The 17502-nt window shown below is 46.2% G+C and overlaps 1 protein-coding gene across 4 annotated transcripts in view; it reads right to left on the bottom strand.

Annotated features, from left to right (window-relative positions):
* The window catches only part of ZNF827 (zinc finger protein 827), a 160974-nt gene that overhangs the window by 125024 nt on the left and 18448 nt on the right, over positions 1 to 17502 (bottom strand). For all 4 annotated transcript variants that reach the window (XM_074993239.1, XM_074993241.1, XM_074993240.1 and 1 more), the window contains exon 2: positions 1203 to 2213. In XM_074993239.1, the coding sequence (XP_074849340.1) occupies positions 1203 to 2213 (1011 nt within the window). The remainder of the gene's footprint in view (positions 1 to 1202; positions 2214 to 17502) is intronic.

The following is a 17502-nucleotide window of genomic DNA, read 5'->3' as shown; positions in this document are numbered from 1 at the left end:
ATTACTCTTCCTTATCAAGTAACTAAGTAACTTTTGTACACGCAGTAAATAAACCAATAATATTAACATTTTTGGAATGGTGTAGTATATTAAATATAACAATCCTTGCTAATTGCTCTGTTTAAGGGCTTTTCTACGTGCAAAACAGTCATATATGAATAAGATTTTTTTTTTTTGCAATTTAATGTAAACCCCTTCCAAATGAATGCAAGCTTGCCTGAAAAACCTCTTTGATGCACCAATAAAAGATTCCACAAAACTGAATCATCTTAATTATACTGCTAAAATTTTGCCATATAAACAATTCCTAACAAACTAGCGCCACAACCTTTTATCTTGTGAAGGCTTTTCATCAGCTTCCTCATCCTGTTCATCAGAATTTCACTATTAGCAAGATAACACCTAAATTCCATGGAAACGTGAACATGTGATGCATACAATTTTTTAAAGAAATGAGAGTATATAAGAAACATGGATATCGCTTATTTTTGTAATTGAAATAACGTAGTTCCCCACAACCTTTCTGGATTTCTTTTGTTAGCAATACTGTTTGCAACAGGCCCATAGCAATGCCAACAGAACTAGACGAGGAGGTAGGCCAAGAAGTATAAAGCAGGTTTTGTTGAGCAGAATTAGGAAAAAGCAGTTCATTTTCTTCTATTTTTTATGACAAAGAATTGTGAAAGAATGAACATGTGAGATTTGTTCGTTCTTCTGCAGAAAATTCTAATGAAAAGTGGCAACACAATAATATACTCTGGTAAATTAGGACAGGGTAGTAAGCGATTATACAAAAGTCCATTTGTGACAGAGACAGCAGGAGGCAAAATTCTCCCTTGTCCAATATTTCAAAAGCACTGGTTTTGTACATGTTCACTGATACCATGAGCTCCCTGACAGGATTCTTTGATCTTCCCCATTAAATATTTCTTGTATGGACCTATTCTGAACTTGGTGAGAAGAAATACATTTGTATGGAATAAAAAAAGACATTGAACTGCACACTTATTACCCTTCAAACATGGAAACGTTTGTGAAGGTTTGATCTTCAAATGGTAGTTCAAAAGCTATCCTATTGTTTATTTTGTTCTTATTTTCATAATAGGTGGAAACAATACAAACCAGATCAGGCAAGAAGAGTTAAATAAAATCTAGAGCAAAGCAAACCTGCCTTATTTGATGGTTAAAATATGGGTCCATACCTGTATTAGCAGTCTTAGAAATTCTTCCTTTAGGGACTGGAAGTAATAATAATTCCAAAGATTGTGGTGGAGTTACTTTCTCCTGCTTCAACTCTGAAAGCTGCAGGGGATCCTCTGCAACTATTGAGTTTTTCTTCTCTGCCAAGAGGCTGCCTGCAGCCCTTGCAGCCACCTCCTTGAGTAGGGCAGCTGAGGAGGTCATTGAGGCCAGGGAAAGGAAAGAACTGGCTGGAGGTGGGTGGTCCTGCCCAGGAGTCATGCTTCTTTCACTAACTTTCTTTGATAAAGCCGCTAAGGTGGAGCTGGCAGACTGTGAACTAAAAGGTGAAGAAAAAGATTCAAATCTTATAGTATCTTCAGTCCTTGAAAGCGATTTGTCCTGAAGAACTGCATTGGCCGCAGCTTTCAATTTCAGGATAGCTGAGTCTGGGGACAAACCACAGGTGGTGGTTGAGTTTGGCAACCACTTACCTTGATTCCATATAAACTGGTTACTTGCATTATATTGGTCGTTTTGTTCCTGTTTCTCAGCAAGCTTTCTGGCAAGAACACTTAGCTGCTGGGCATGATGGGTAGGTGGAGAAAAGGAGAGATTTGAGCTAACATTTACAGGGGACTCAATCTTGCCATTGACTGTGACAGCAGTGTCCAGCTTCAGAGAGCCAGCCTCTAGAAGTCTCCTTAGGTTACTACTCAAAGGCTTATTTGGACCAGAAGGTTCATCTTCACACAAAGACGACACATCAGGAGAAAGGTGTTCTTTGCTCTGCAAAGCGTCTCTTAAAGCTTCATTGTCAATAGCGACCAGCTCCAGCGTGTTGCTGCTAGGAGTTGCACTTCCCAAAGAAGTATCGGGGGAAGTGGACTGCTCTTGAATTCTATCCTCAAGAGATAACTTGAAGTTTTCCTGGACTTCTCCATATGATGCTTCTGATGGAGTTTCTGAGGAGTTTGCAAACCAGTGTTCTTCTTCACTAAGTTCACCTTCCACTTCTTCCTGTCTAGTACCATCTGTGGAATATCCAAAGCAACAAGTTTATTTACAAAAAAATAATATGGCCTTAATGGTAAATGTGTGAAGTTCTCTTAATACTTCCAGTTCTCTTTTCACCCCAACAACATGCTTTATTTTGGCATTTAGATTAGTCAGAAGAGGCAGCTTTCAGAAAAGAGAGAGAGAGTGAAGGACAGTGGAATATGAAAAGGAAATAACAGAATAAAAATGAAAGCATGATGAACTTGCTATCAATAAGCCCTTAAAAACTTCAGTTAGCGTGACTGCGTAACTGCAATAACGTATTTGCATGGCCAGAGAGCATAAGCATTGCATATGTATTTTGCTGTTACAGCAAACCCCTCAGATACACGCAGCTGTCTTTGTTTAACACACTAGCGGGAAAACTGCTCATCAGCAGCGGCAGCCTGATTCTTGCTGCCCCTGACAGGAGCAGTGTCCCACTCCTGTCAGGGGCAGCAGCTGCTCCTGTCAGGGTTGGCAGCTAAGAGTCAGGCTGCCATCCCTGACATGAGTGGGAAACTGCTCCTGTCACGGGTGGCAGCCTGCCACCTGGCTCCCCTCCAGTGGCGGGACCTGGGAAACTGACCAGCACATTGCTGGTCAGTTTCCTGGGTCTAGCCAGTGGATGGGAGCCGTGATCCAGGCTGCCCCCTGGTTCCTGGCTCCCCTCTGCTCAAAGATAACTCCCTGAGTTACCCGAAAATTCAAGTTACGCAGGGTTGCCAAGAACGCAACCTTTGCGCAAGTCAGGGATTTACTGTATTTCAATGAACAGGATCTGCTAACTCTTCCCAATGTTATAACTTCAGTGATGTATTTGATCCACTGAGTATTACATACTTAGAATTATAAAAGCCTAGTGCAGAGACATCTTCAGAAGGCAAACTGGATGTTGAATCACTCTTGTGAAAGTAGTTGCCTACAGTTATTTTAACCTCAGTCCAGTCCTGCACTGTGCCCTATTTTTGAAAAAAAAAAGGAAAATTTGTTGCTGTGATACAAGATGTTTCTTTTCTGAACAGCTGGGAGTAATAACACTTGAACTGCAAGCTAATACATTGATCTCAACAGCTATTTAGAGAGGAAATGTAATGTACAGCAAGTTCTCTTGCAGTAGATATGTGTTTTACAAAAATCCTTAAGGAAGAGCTAAAAGTGAAAATAAAGAACATATTAAATAGAACTTTGTTTTGTCAAATGAAAAGTGTTTCTTCCATACAGTTAGCCACATTTTCTCTTGACAAGTGATTCCAACATATTTCTCTCTCTACAGGGCTGACTGGCAGTGTTTAAAGTATGGTGACCCTGGATTGTTCTTGTTCGCAATGGTTATTCAGAGAGATATAGATGTGACTAAAGATTTTTGTCCATCTAGCTGTCTAATCAGAATGTAGTGAAGAACAATAGAAATGTTAGAATTAAATTTATATTATCTCCTCTTGCCAGGTACCTTACTGGCATATCTTGCTTTTAAACTGAATGTCCCACAATATGAGAGTATCTTGGAATCATACGACAGCAAATCAACAAAAAGGCATTTTAAAAAATATGGATACTGATATTAGGATAGTATGGCACATACTACATATTTCTGGATTCCTTATTACTTTTGAGCAGGTTAAAGAACTTTGGATAATAGCTGACGACGTAGTAATAATTAATACTTAGCATCTTTCATCCTACCAGCTTTACTAAAATAAATTCACAAAACACCCCACACATACATCCGTAGCCAACAGCTATTTAAATAAAACTGCCAAAGTATGAAGACAACTGTCTTCATATTCAGTTGTTCTTTCTTAATAACCTTTCCTGGGAAATGTTGATCAATATTTGGAGACGATGCTACAGGTGGTAACTTAGGTGTGCTTTAGAATGAGGAAAAAACCAGAAACTTTAATTTAAAAATAATCTTATAAAATTATTTTGATATTTTCTGGGATAAAAATGGATGCCTGGATAAAATAAGCAAATGATCAGGATTAAGGAAAAAGTTCATGGTATGGGACGATATGTACAGAATGACAACGAGAAGTCCTGTGGCACTTGATAGACTAACAGATATTTTCGAGCATAAGCTTTCGTGGGCAAAGACCCACTTCATCAGATGCATCTGACGTCTTTGCTCACAAAAGCTTATGCTATAAAATATCTGTTAGTTTATAAGGTGCCACAGGACTTCTCGTTGTTTTTTGTGGATACAGACTAACATGGCTACCTCTCTGATACGATGTATAGAAATGAATAATGATAGACAGTGGTTAGAGTTGCAGCCTAGGTTGCGGATGACACTGGTTTAAGTCCCGCTCTATCATACATATCCCGTGTGACATTGGGCAAATCAGTCTATCTGTGCCTCAATTTCTCACCTGTAAAATAGGGATAATGGTACTTCACAGATGTACTTAAGACTCCTCAGTGTTGGGGACCACATAATTATGAGAGAACACTCTGGGCCTTTGTGTAAAAATTAAAATTCCTCCTTATCACGTTCCTCTATCTTTGTTGTTACACACACTAGCTACGTCTACACGTGTATGCTACATCGAAATAGCTTATGTAGCGACGATGAATAGCGTCTACACGTCCTCCAGGGCTGGTGCCGTCGACGTTCAACGTCGACATTGGGCAGCACCACATCGAAGTAGGCGCTGCAGGGGAGCGTCTACACGCCAAAGCGGCACACATTGAAATAAGGGTGCCAGGAACAGCTGCAGACGGTCACAGGGCGGACTAGCACTTCCGGGGCAACAGCTAGCCGCTCCCTTAAAGGGCCCCTCCCAGACACACGCAACCTGCACAGCACACGGTCTGCAGAGCCACAGGCACGCACACCCGTCGAAGCAGTATGGACCCCCAGTAGCAGCAGCCGCCGCCGCCGCCGCCACCAGAGATCCACACAGCCGCCCCTGCAGGAGCAGTGCTTGCCTTGCTCAATGCTATGCAGGAGGCAGCTGACCACCTTTTATTCACAGACGAGGAGCTGCCCCCAGGGGAGGAGGAAGCAGCCCCGGACCTTGCTGCCCTCCACCCCCCCCGCACACGCCGCCGGCTGTGGAGCTACCCCACAAGCACCGACTGGTGGGAGCGGCTGGTGCTTGGTGAGTGGGACAACGAGCGCTGGCTCCAGAACTTTCGCATGAGCCAGCAGACATTCCTGGAGCTCTGCCAGTGGCTCACCCCCGCACTGAGGCACCAGGACACCTCCATGCAGCGTGCCCTCATGGTCAAGAAACAGGTCAGCATCGCTGTCTGGAAGCTGGCCACTCCAGACAGCTACCGATCCATGGGGCAGCAGTTTGGCGTGGGCAAGGCCACCGTCAGGGCTGTCCTCATGGAGGTAAGAGGACCCAGGGGAGGGAGCCCTGGGGTGGAGGGGAGACCTGGGGGGGAGGGCCAGACACACCCCTCACTGGTGCTCTCCCATGTGCTTCCCCTGCAGGTCGTCCGTGCCATCAATGCCCTGCTCCTCCACAGGCTCATGCGGCTTGGGGACCCGGATGCTATCATCGCGGGGTTTGCCAGCCTGGGCTTCCCAAATTGCTTTGGGGGTCTGGATGGGACCCATATCCCCATCCGTGCCCCGGAGCACAGCGGAGGACACTTCCTCAACAGGAAGGGCTACCATTCTGTGGTCCTCCAGGCCTTGGTGGACAGCCGGGGCCGCTTCCTGGACATTTACGTTGGGTGGCCTGGCAGCACCCAAGACTCCTGGGTGTTCAGGAATTCGGGCCTGTGCTGCCGGCTGGAGGCGGGGACCTACGTCCCCCAGCGGGAGACCCCTGTGGGGGACACCACCATGCCCCTCTGCGTCATTGCAGACACGGTGTACCCCCTCCGGCCCTGGCTCATGCACCCGTACACGGGCCATCTCTCAGCCAGCCAGGAGCGCTTCAACACGCGCTTGAACCATGCGCGCCAGGTGGTTGAGCGCACTTTTGGCCGCCTCAAAGGGCGCTGGAGGTGTCTCCTCACCCACCTTGATGCACGCCCCACCAACATCCCCCAGGTTGTGGGTGCGTGCAGCGCACTCCACAACCTGGTCAAGAGCAAGGGGGAGGCATTCTTCCAGGGCTGGGCTGTGGAGGCTGGCAGGGCTGACGTGCAGCCACCCGCTGCCCCCAGTCGCCAGGTGGACCCCGAGGGGATCCAGGTCCGGGAGGCCCTGCAGGCCCATTTCGACCAGGCCGTAGGGTGAACGCTGGCAGGCCCCCCACTGCACCCCCCCATCCTCCACAACACTCCCTGCCCCCACGCCCACACCACAGAGCACCCAAGAGTATACCCCCCCCGCCCCCTTTTCTTGCAAATAAAAATGGAGCTGTTGTTTTTGAAACCAAAAACCGGTGATTTCTCTTATTATTCATACTACAAAAATAGAGAGAGAGAGAGCAGAACAAAACAGGGGAACTATTTACATGGGGGGGCAGGTACCATATAACAGAGCAGGGGTGTAACACAAACTATATACAAATACATATGATGGGGGATATGTACAAAGGGGGAGGGGGAGGCCACGTCCTGGGCCCCCCGCACCCTTCTACTGTCCGGCGCCTGGGGTTGGCGGGTGCGACCCTCGCCTCGGCCTGAGCCCTGGCCAAGGCTGGCTGGGGGCCGGGTGAACCGGCAGGTATGGCTGGTGGGTGTCAGCAGGCCCCAGGTCCCCCTCGGCGGAAGGCCCCAGGGTGGCGGACGGCGGTCGGAGCAGTGGGTGGAGCGGCGGGCAGAGTGGCGGGTGGCGCGGCATGGGGGGCCAGGTATTCCGCTATGCACTCGAACGTGCGCATAAAGGCCCCCCATGCCTCCTGGCGCCAGGCCAGCGCTCGCTCCTAGAGCTCCAGCCGCCGCTCCTCCACCCGCTGGCGCCGCTCCGACACCTCCAGCTGATGCTGGAGGGTCACAAGCAGCTGGGGGTCCGTGGCCGTCCTCTGTTGGTGGTGGCTCCACCGTCGGCCCCGTCCTGGGGCTGGTCGGTGCTCCGCCGAAGGGCTGGCCTGCAGCGATGGCCCCAGTGGGCTCTCCGGGACCACGGAGACCTCGCCGGCACTCTCCAGGCCCTCCGATGGTGCAGCTGCGGAACACAGGGGGGGAAGAAGAGTGGAGACATCCATTAGTGTGGGCCCCGAGCCGTGGCCCTTGTCCCCCCACCCCTCTGCTGCTGGTTCCCCATCCCCATCCCCAGGGGATGCCGCTGCTGTTGATGGGTGTCCCACCCTCTTCCCCCCCAGGGGACCCTAGGTTCCACTCCCCCCATCCCCAGGGATGGGGCATGGCGCTGTCCTGCTGGGGGGGCAGGGGCTGATGCACTGTTCTGAGGGACATGCCACTGCTGTCCTTGGGGCCATGGTCATCTGGGCATGTGGAGAGCCCTGGTCATGTCTGTTGTCCCCACCCCTTAACCCCGGGGGTGTGCACCATGGGGGGTACGTACCTGACGGTCCGCTCCCACGGTCGGGGGACACCCTCTGGGCGGACGCCCTGCTGGAGCTCCAGGAAGGCAAGGCGATGTGCAGCCCCCCATCGCTGGAGGAGGATTCCCCCTCCTCCTCCTTCAGCATCCCAGGGGTGGGCTCCTGGGGGGGCCCCTGGGGTGCGGGGCTTGCCTCTGGGGCGGACTCCGTCTCCGGGGCCTGCTGGGGCTCATTGGCCGAGGTGTCAAGAGTGGCCGGCGCGGAGGTGGTGTACCGGGGACCCAGGATGGCCCTGAGCACCCTGTAAAAGGAGCAAGTGGCGGGGGCGGCCCCAGATTGGCTGGCCGCATCCCGGGCCCGGGCGTAACCCTGCCGCAGCTCCTTCACCTTACTCCTGATGTGGTCAGGAGTGCGGGCAGGGTGACCCCGGGGCAGCCAGGCCCTTGGCCAGCTGAGCAAACGCATCCGCATTCCGCCTCTTGCTCCCCATTACCTGGAGCACCTCCTCCTCGCTCCAGAGCCCCAGCAGGTCCCAGATCTCGGCCTCCATCCAGGAGGGGCCCCGCTGCCTTTTCCCAGGCTAGCTGCCAGGCTGGTAGCCCTGGCTCCCCTTGGGGGGGTGCCCTGGGGGCGCTTGGGGGGCAGCCATCGCAGCGGGAGTGGTGGCTTGGGGCTGCAGGGAGGCATGCAGGCAGGCCACGTGTCAGTGCTGCCGCCTGCACGCTCTCTCAGCTTCCTGCACAGGAACGCAGGGGGCAGGGAGCTTTAAGGGGCCGCTGCACACGGCGACCATAGAGCTCAGGGGCTGGAGAGAGTGTCTCTCAACCCCTCAGCTGATTGCCGCCATGGTGGACCCCGCTCTTTCGATGTTGCAGGATGCGGATCGGCTACACGTGCCCTACTTGGACATTCAACGTCGAAGTAAGGTGCTATTCCCATCCCCTCATGGGGATGGCGACTTCGACATCTCGCCGCCTTACATCGATTTCAACTTCAAAATAGCGCCCGCCACATGTAGACGTGGCAGGTGCTATTTCGAAATTGGCACGGCTACTTCGAAGTAGCCGGCACGTGTAGACGCGGCTCCTATGTGGTTACAACTGGCCTTTTACAATATTCATTAAATAAACACATTCTACCAATTTGAAAGACAACTCTTTCTTCCCACCTGTGACTTTTTAGTTCTAACCACACAAACTAACACCTTGAATCATTTTTCATAATCCAACTCTGCTTTTTAGTTTTTACACATCAGAGAAAATTCGCAATGGCTGAGAAATGGGAGACCAGCATCTACAGGATTGTCCAAGTCAGAGGCCCACAAAGGGATAGGAAATAACTGTATCTGTTGTCACAGAACAATACTTAAACCTTACAGGGCGAGCAACACAGCTTTACTACAGAAAACCCTCAATTTAATGGACTAATTGCAGGAGGGGTATCTGTTAATCCTGAAAGTCCGTTAAATCTCACTGACCTTCCCAGCTCTTCTGGGTTCCAGCTCCTCTCTGCTCCAGTAAGTCCTCCAGGTCCTAGCCACCTCCTCTGTGTGCGGGTGGGGCGCTCCTCCTGGCTCCAAGCTGCTAGTGCTCAGGGCAGAACACTATGGCTCCTCAGCTGTGAGGCTCCTGTGCTCTGCCCCAGCATCTGAAGAAGTGCAGCATCTGAAGAAGTGAGTTAACTCACGAAAGCTCATGCTCTAAACTTTTCTGTTAGTCTATAAGGTGCCACAGGACCCTTCGTTGCTGCTACAGATCCAGACTAACACGGCTACCCCTCTGATACTTGACAACAATAAGTTAGGCATTTAAGTATTTTATATCAAGATTTATATTATTATTATGTACTCTTACTATTGTGAATAAAGAATAAACAGTGAAAATTTATTCATTTTTCATTCATTTATTTTTATATGCATTTTTACTTTTGGGCCGCAAAAAAGGTACTGAAAAAAACCGGGTCCCAACTACATATAGTCTGGGAAATCCTGCTTTAACGCTAACATCGAGAGCTGGCATCTGAATCTTACAATGAACACAACTCAATTTCCTTTTAAAAACTAGCGCTTTGCTTTAAAGGTAGCACTATGAAGCCTGGTGGTTTTGCATCACAGGGGAGCAGATGCATATTGGGGAGGAGTTTCGTTCATACGAATTCATCCCCTCTTGAGTTTGAACCAGACTGAAAACTCAAAAGCTACGTCTGTACCACAGCAATCTTTCAAAAGACAATCTTCTTTCGAAAGGGCATGTCCACACAAAAAAAAGCGGATCGAAAGATGGGGCCACTCTTTTGATCGAGAGCGTCCACATACCCCCCCACTCTTTAGAAAGAATAGGCCAGGGATCAAAAAAATCTGGCACCATGAGGATTACTCTTTTGAAAATAAAAGGGTCTGCGGTGTGTTTACACATGTTTTCTTTTCCCCCAAAAGAAGCTTTCAAAAGGAGGCGCTCTTCCTGATCTGGCAGCAGAAGAGGGCTTCCGGAAGAAGAACCACATTCTTTCAATTCAGACTGAAAGAAAGCATTCTGTGTATGAATGCTTTGTGTGTTCCCTCAAAAAAGGGCCCGATTTTCCAAAAGAACTTGCTAGTGTAGACGCAGCCAAAGACACTCACCTTAACCCACCACCTGTGCTATGATTTCAAATGAAATCATAATCCTCTCCCATAATCCCAGAAGTTCATGTCACAGTTACAGCTGGTCTCCTTGAACTGTGTGCCATCCTCAGGAAACCTATCAACAAACCCTGGCTGCATTTTGTATTTGCATTGGATGATTTGCACAGCACTATTTGAAAAGACATAAGATTTTCTTATTACCATATCTGACTCACTGCTTACAATCCATCCTGGAAAACTTGAAATGAAAATATATTTCCTTACTGAATTTTTCCATCTCCATCACGCATATATTGTACTTCATAGTAACAGAGAAGTAGCCTTGTTAGTCTGCGTTCTAATAACACAAACCAGCAGTCATATAGCACTTGAAAGAGTAACGAAATAATTTGCTCAAATAATAAAATAATAAAACTCATCACCTAAAATTATTTTGTTAGTCTTTCAAGTACTACATGACTGCTGGTTTATATTATATTTCGTTAATGTGGGGATGAGTATGAGCCCAGGGCTGTGGTACTGAATTTTTTTTTATTAGAAAATTAAGTTCCAGATTTAGGGTGTATAAATCACCTAGACTTTGCAAATGGATAAGTGACACTAAATTTTGCGCCAAATTCTCATTAACTTCAGAGGGAGCAGAATTTAGCTGAGCATCTTACTAACTTCTATATAAATTACCCAACTGTCTCTCCTTGTCAAGGATTCAGGAGCTGACTCCTCTTTGCTGGTTCCCAGGGGAGCTCAGTTTTGAGAGCATTTATAAGATTGGTCCTTGAATTGTTTGCCAGTATTTGACAGGTGTGGAAGTTGTAAGTGCTCTGCATGTCTCAGGATTACACCATTACAGGACAGAAATGAGCCACTCAAAGTACATCTTCAACTTGCTAACAGATTTTAAAATCTAATCAAATATTTTGACAACTGTTGCCCTTGAAAGGGTTCAGTATGTGGCATGTTTTGATAGAACCCCAAATATGTGCAACTGTAAAAGTGCCATACCCTCTTTGCTAGCTTATTAACCTTGTAAAAATAGAGCCATATTTAGCTTTGAGAGGAAATCAGATTCAAAGGCAAATCCTAATGACCAGAAAGAATGACTAGATAAGTTAATGGAGAGGGTTCAAAAATAGAACTAGAAAATTCATGAAGAATAGGTCCATCAATGGCTATCGGACAGGATTGTGCCCCTAGCCTCTGTTTGCCAGGAACAAGGAATGGGTAAAGGGATGGATCACTTGGTGATTACCTGCTCTGTTTATTCCCTCCCAGGTACCCGGCATTGGCCACTGTTGAAAGGAAGGATACCGGGATAGATGGTCCTTTGGTCTGAACCAGTATGGCTGTTCTTATTTTTGATTCTTGTATCCTTTGGGAATTTCCCTTTTTATTTAAATTGATCAATGTATTACAATTTATTGTGGCTATTACACAAGCTTCAAACTGAAAAAAAAAAAGGCCTTATTTTTGAAAACTGAAAAGAACCTAGTCAATTATGTCATGGACATAGCCAGAAATTGTTTCTCTAACACCAATACAATAACGTTTGCCGCTCATGAGAGTGAAAAGGCAAGGGAGATGATCTGCAGCTGCATTTTGAATAGACTCGAGGTAGGATGATGTAGATGTCAGAGTCTCCAGGGATGATAAGGATGCAGTAGTCAAGACAAGCCAAATAGAAAGCCTGAACAAGCTTCGGCTGCGTAGATAGAAATAAATGATCAAACCATACAAATGTTACAGGCAAAATGGGAAAACCTAGACACAGTTCAGGAAAAGGAACATCAAAAATGATTCTCAGACTATAAGCTTGAAGATGATCTGAGAGGAAAACTAAGTAGCACTGTCTGGCCATAGTCAGCCTAAGCTGATATATCCAGAAGGAGATATCAAGGAGAGGTCAGAGAGGCAGGCTGAGATACGGTATTGAACGGAGGAAATCAGGGGAGGAATACAAGGGTAAATTTGAGACATTAGTGGATAGTAATTAAAAGTAGTTAAAAGTCATATGAATAGATAAATTAATCTAGAAAAGAGATGTAAAATGAGACGTGTAGAGCGTCAAAGATACAACTTTGAGGGTCTTCCACAGAGGTGGGAAAAGGAAAACAAATCGGATCAGAGGAAAACGGAGTCACGGAAGAGAAGGAAGGGCAAGATTCTGAGAAGGCAGGTATCATCAAACGGTGTTAAATGCAGCCCAGGAGCCAAAAAGAGGGAGGAGCATAAATTTAGCCAATAAAAGGTTCCTGGAGATCTTGGACAGAACAGGGTCAGTGGAGGGGAGAGGACAGAAACTGACTGGAAGAGATTCAGCAAGAAATCAGAGAAGTGGAACTCAAAGCAGTGGTTGTAAACAGCATATTCAGTGAACATGTTAGCAACCCACATTAGAGTCGTATCACAGATTTGAATACAAACCTGGAAATTAGGACTGCCAACTTTCAGTTTTGTGTAATTACAATGCCTTGGCCCCTCCCCAAGTCCTGTACTCTGCTCGCCCAATTGCCCTCTCTCTCCTCCCCCACCCCACGGCCACTTGGTCTCCTGCCCTTATTTGTTCATTTTCACTGGCTGGAAGTAGGGCTGCAGGAGGGGGTGAGGGGGCTCCAGAGGAGGGCAAGAAAATGAGGGTTTCAGGATGCACTTCCTGGCCGATGGCAGCTGCAGAGTCACACTGCTCTTCCTGAGAGCCACACAAAGCCAGGCAGGGCCTGTGAGCCCCACCAACCAGACCTCCTTTAATGGCCTGGTCAGTGGTGTTGATCAGAGCTGCCAGGGTTCATTTTTGACCTGGAGTTTGGGTTGAAGACAGGACACCTGGGAATGCTACTGGTAATATACGGAAGAAAACTGTGGAAAAACAATATATTTCTCAGCTTTCCTCATACAGTACTTATCTTCATGACACAAATAACATACCTGCAAATTCATTATTTTGAACGCTGAAAGCTCCTCCCTCTGCCCTAAAAGGTCAAATGTTAATTCTGAGCCATTTTTATCTGTGTGCCTCTCTATCAATGCCACATAAATCTTTGTTTATTTCACACCAAGGCGTGACAGTCGGCAGCCATAGGCCTGAAGAACGGTAGCAGTGCAGCCACATGATAAAAATGTCTGGGAAGTTAATTTTACAGTATTCCATAAAAGTTGTCCAACCCAGCATGAAAAACTACCTACCCTTTTTTTCTTTTATCTTTTCAAATACAGGAGAAAGGCTGCCTTTTGACCAGTTTGAATAATAAAAGCTAGTTGGCAGTTCTGGGGTCTGGGGAGCTTTTACGGGTTCCTGCACTGACTGGACTGTCCAGTATTTCAGAGACTGCTGAGGGGGATGCATTCCTCAACTGAAGTTCCAGACACTCCCCTCCACAGAACAACATTTACAGCAGTCTCTGAATAGACTATACATTCACATTGGTAGAATGGTGACTTTCCCACAGGGATGCTGAAGAAAAATCATGATTTTAATAAAGGCCTGCCTTAGCCTTTGTATTACATTCACAGCACCATATAAAACTGAAAAGAGACAGTTGTATAAACAGCACATGGATGCTGGAGTGAGCACCATCCCCCATAGTTCCCTCATGATGCTGGTGACCTCTAATGGGTAAGCAGCAGAGGAAGTCTCTCTCTTCTCTCAGTGGAACCTTTGGTTCACTGATGACTCATCTGCAAAGGATCAGACAGTTCCTGGCCTCATCACAAAATGGTTTAACAGCATGGCTGGTGCCTGAACCAGTAGAGTCAACGTCAACCATCTCCACTGTATACTGACCTAGACAGTGGCACAACTGTATCAGGAAATAGCCAGAAAATAACTGTTCCTACATTGTCTGTCACCCCACCTTTAAAATATGTGCAGCTATAAGCATTAGATAGGCAGAAAAGCTCTGGAGAGACATCGTATTTCATTTCCATGTCTTCTAAAATAATGAATTTTTGCAAAGGAAAAAAAAAACCTAACCCACAATTTTAAGGCAAAACACAGCAGCTCTATTTCCATTCCTCTTTGTTTGGATTGTAATTATAAACCTCAAAGAAGTCACTAGGTTGAATATTCTACAAGAGAACTTTTTAAGTCATAACACTCTGAGATCAATCATATAACTATTTTCAAAGGAGACTATCCTGTAGGCTTATACAACAGCAGGCTATAAAAAGTGCTGACAATACCTGCCTGGACCACTATCGGCCTGATAGAGTGGACAATGACAGCTGATGTTCATAAAGTAAGAGAGAGACCTTATCTCCTTCTGAGTGCACCAAAAGGAAATAAACCTCAATTAGTATTGCTGATGTCAACCAACTACACACAGGAGCAGTTCGAAGACCTGAAGTGCAGCAGAAAATTGCACTCTTCCCACAACATATATCATGTTATCTAATGCTTTAAGTTGCATAACTCTTTAATACACCCAACATTGCTGAAAGGCACTTCGCACAGCCTTGGTTAACATCCCAAAATGGACATTTAGATTTGGACACACCTTTCATAACTTTATCGTTAGATGGTGACACCAACAACTTACCTTTAGAGGAATGTGAAATAGTTGAGATGGTGACACCACCAACTTACCTTTAGAGGAACGTGAAATAGTGGACCTGTCTGTACACGATTAGATCAAGAGAGTTCACCTTGCTTATATGAAAAAGAGAAACTGTGACTGGGAACCCCATACTTTTGTTGGCAATTAGACCTTTTTGGAACCTGAGACTGAAGATCGAGAAGCTCTTTATCAAGCGTCTCAGTTTTCTCCACGTCTCCGTAAATCAGGCAAACTGTCAAACAAAGATTGTGATGAAGAACTATGCAGCTGATCAAATGGGAGAGAGATCAATTACTACTCCTTTACTTCCCACTGAAACTACAGATGGCACTAAAGATCTAATAGTCTAACTGGCCTATGAATTTGTCTAGAAGGCAACAGTACTTAAGGACATGGATTCTCTCCATTCTGAAGTGACAATGACCAAATTCCTCAGTGTACATTTAAAGAGGTGGGTACATTTGTACACCAGGGCTCACAAGCAGACAATCAAAACCTTCACCTCTCTTTTGCTGTTTGGAAAAGAGAATTTTTATATCCAATAAGATTCTCTTGAATCACACAAAATAACTTTTCCTTTTTTGAGGAGGAAGGGGGTTATTTTGGTCGCCCATCAGCTGAACATCTTTCTACTATGACCAGGTGTTCCAATCAAGAAATGCCAGATCCCATGATTGATGAAGATGCTGGTGTTCCTAAAATGTAAACATTAGCTGTGTTCTCAACACTTCTGCTATCTCTTGCACCCCAGGAAACCTTACAACATTTAGGTAACTATCAGGAAAAACTAGTTCTGTATCTAAAAGGATCCCTATAGATATATGATCTTGACACCTGCAGCCTCTACAAGCGTAATGCCAATAGGCGGAACCAAACCTGGGACCTCTGGAACTTACTGTATGAGCTGCTACTGCTGGAGCTGAAAGCAAGCTAGCGCCCAGCTAAGGCTGGAGAGGAGACTCATTCTCTGTAAGTGGTCTAGGTGCCACTAGCTGGGACACTGAACTGCACCTAGTAGGTGTGTGTGTTACACAAGATTCACAGTGTCTGTTCTTAGTTAAATTGCATTATGGATTACATACTGGGGAGAGACTGTCTTGGAATGACTACAGCAGAAAGGGATCTAAGGGTTATAGTGGACCACAAGCTAAATATGAGTCAACAGTGTGATGCTGTTGCAAAAAAAGCAAACATGATTCTGGGATGCATTAACAGGTGTGTTGCGAACAAGACACGAGAAGTCATTCTTCTGCTCTACTCTGCGCTGGTTAGGCCTCAGCTGGAGTATTGTGTCCAGTTCTGGGCACCGCAGTTCAAGAAAGACATGGAGAAATTAGAGAGGGTCCAGAAAAGAGCAACAAGAATGATTAAAGGTCTAGAGAATGTGACTTATGAAGAAAGGCTGAAAGAACTGGGCTTGTTTAGCTTCAAAAAGAGAAGACTGAGGGGCAACAGGATAGCGGTTTTCAGGTATCTAAAAGGGTGTCATAAGGAGGAGAGAGAAAACTTGTTCTTTTTGGCCTCTGAGGATAGAACAAGAGGCCATGGACTTAAACTGCAGCAAGGGAGGTTTAGATCGGACATTAGGAAAAAGTTCCTAACTGTCAGGGCAGTCAAACAGTGGAATAAATGGCCAAGGAAGGTTGTGGAATCTCCATCGCTGGAGATATTTAAGAATAGGTAAGATAGACATCTATCAGGGATAGTTTAGACAGTACTTGGGCTGCACTCGATGGCCTCCCAAGGTCCCTTCCAGTCTCAGTATTCTATGATTCCATGAGATGGCCAAGTGAATGATCCTTCCTGCTTGCCCCAAGGGATCTTCAATGGTTTGGGGATAGTTTTGAAGAAGAATTTGGCCCTGTGGATACTGATAGAATTTTAACTGCTCTTTAATGAAGTTCTCAGTGAAAAGTTCCACATTAGCCACAGACCCATAGTCTAGACTGGTACATTTTGAGCAGAAATACAGGTGGTCTGTCTGCAGATGGCAGACTCAGTCACCCCACTTTCAAATGGATTACAGTAAAAGCTTTGTCATCTGGCATTTTAATATCCAGAACACTCAGTTAACTAGCATCTGCCCCTTCAGTTAACCAGAAAAAATCTGATCGCTATTCGGCATCACTTTCCAGCGTTTGCGGAAGTCACATTTGTTTGATGACCCTGAGGCAGCAAAGGAGCAGTAAAATGCAGCACTGAGTGCAGTCATTGTGTTAAAAGGTGTCGTGTTAAATGAAGTTGTTTTATTTCTCACATGTTTTTGCTTTTGGTGAAAAAGCTTGTGTAACTAGCATGTTTGATTAACCTCCATTCCCCATACATGCCAAATAACAAAGCTTGTACTGTGAACTTTGCACAATGGCCAGATTTTAGGCAATGGTTTGCCACCTCAGAAACCCTAGCATAAAGTAAACCCATAATCACACATTTGTCCAAACAAAATCCCACAGTGCTATCAATGTACTGTCCCCCCAGACACAGCAAATTAGGAAAATAAGGTCAAGTGAAGGTGTCATCATAGCGTTGACCATCAAACTAGCATAATGGTCTCACCTATCAACGTGCAGTTTTATCTAAGGCTTGTAGAAATGCGAAATCTAGTTGGGGGGGATACCTCTATATGAAGAAATGGGGAAAGTCACGTCACATGGTTAGGCTATGTGAGGGTAAGGGGGTGGAACAATTATCTTGGTTC

The sequence above is a fragment of the Carettochelys insculpta genome, chromosome 4 (assembly GCF_033958435.1).
Source record: "Carettochelys insculpta isolate YL-2023 chromosome 4, ASM3395843v1, whole genome shotgun sequence".
NCBI classification, from domain to species: domain Eukaryota; kingdom Metazoa; phylum Chordata; order Testudines; family Carettochelyidae; genus Carettochelys; species Carettochelys insculpta.
Note: the sequence above shows the minus strand (reverse complement) of the source record. Positions and strands in the feature narration are given on the sequence as shown.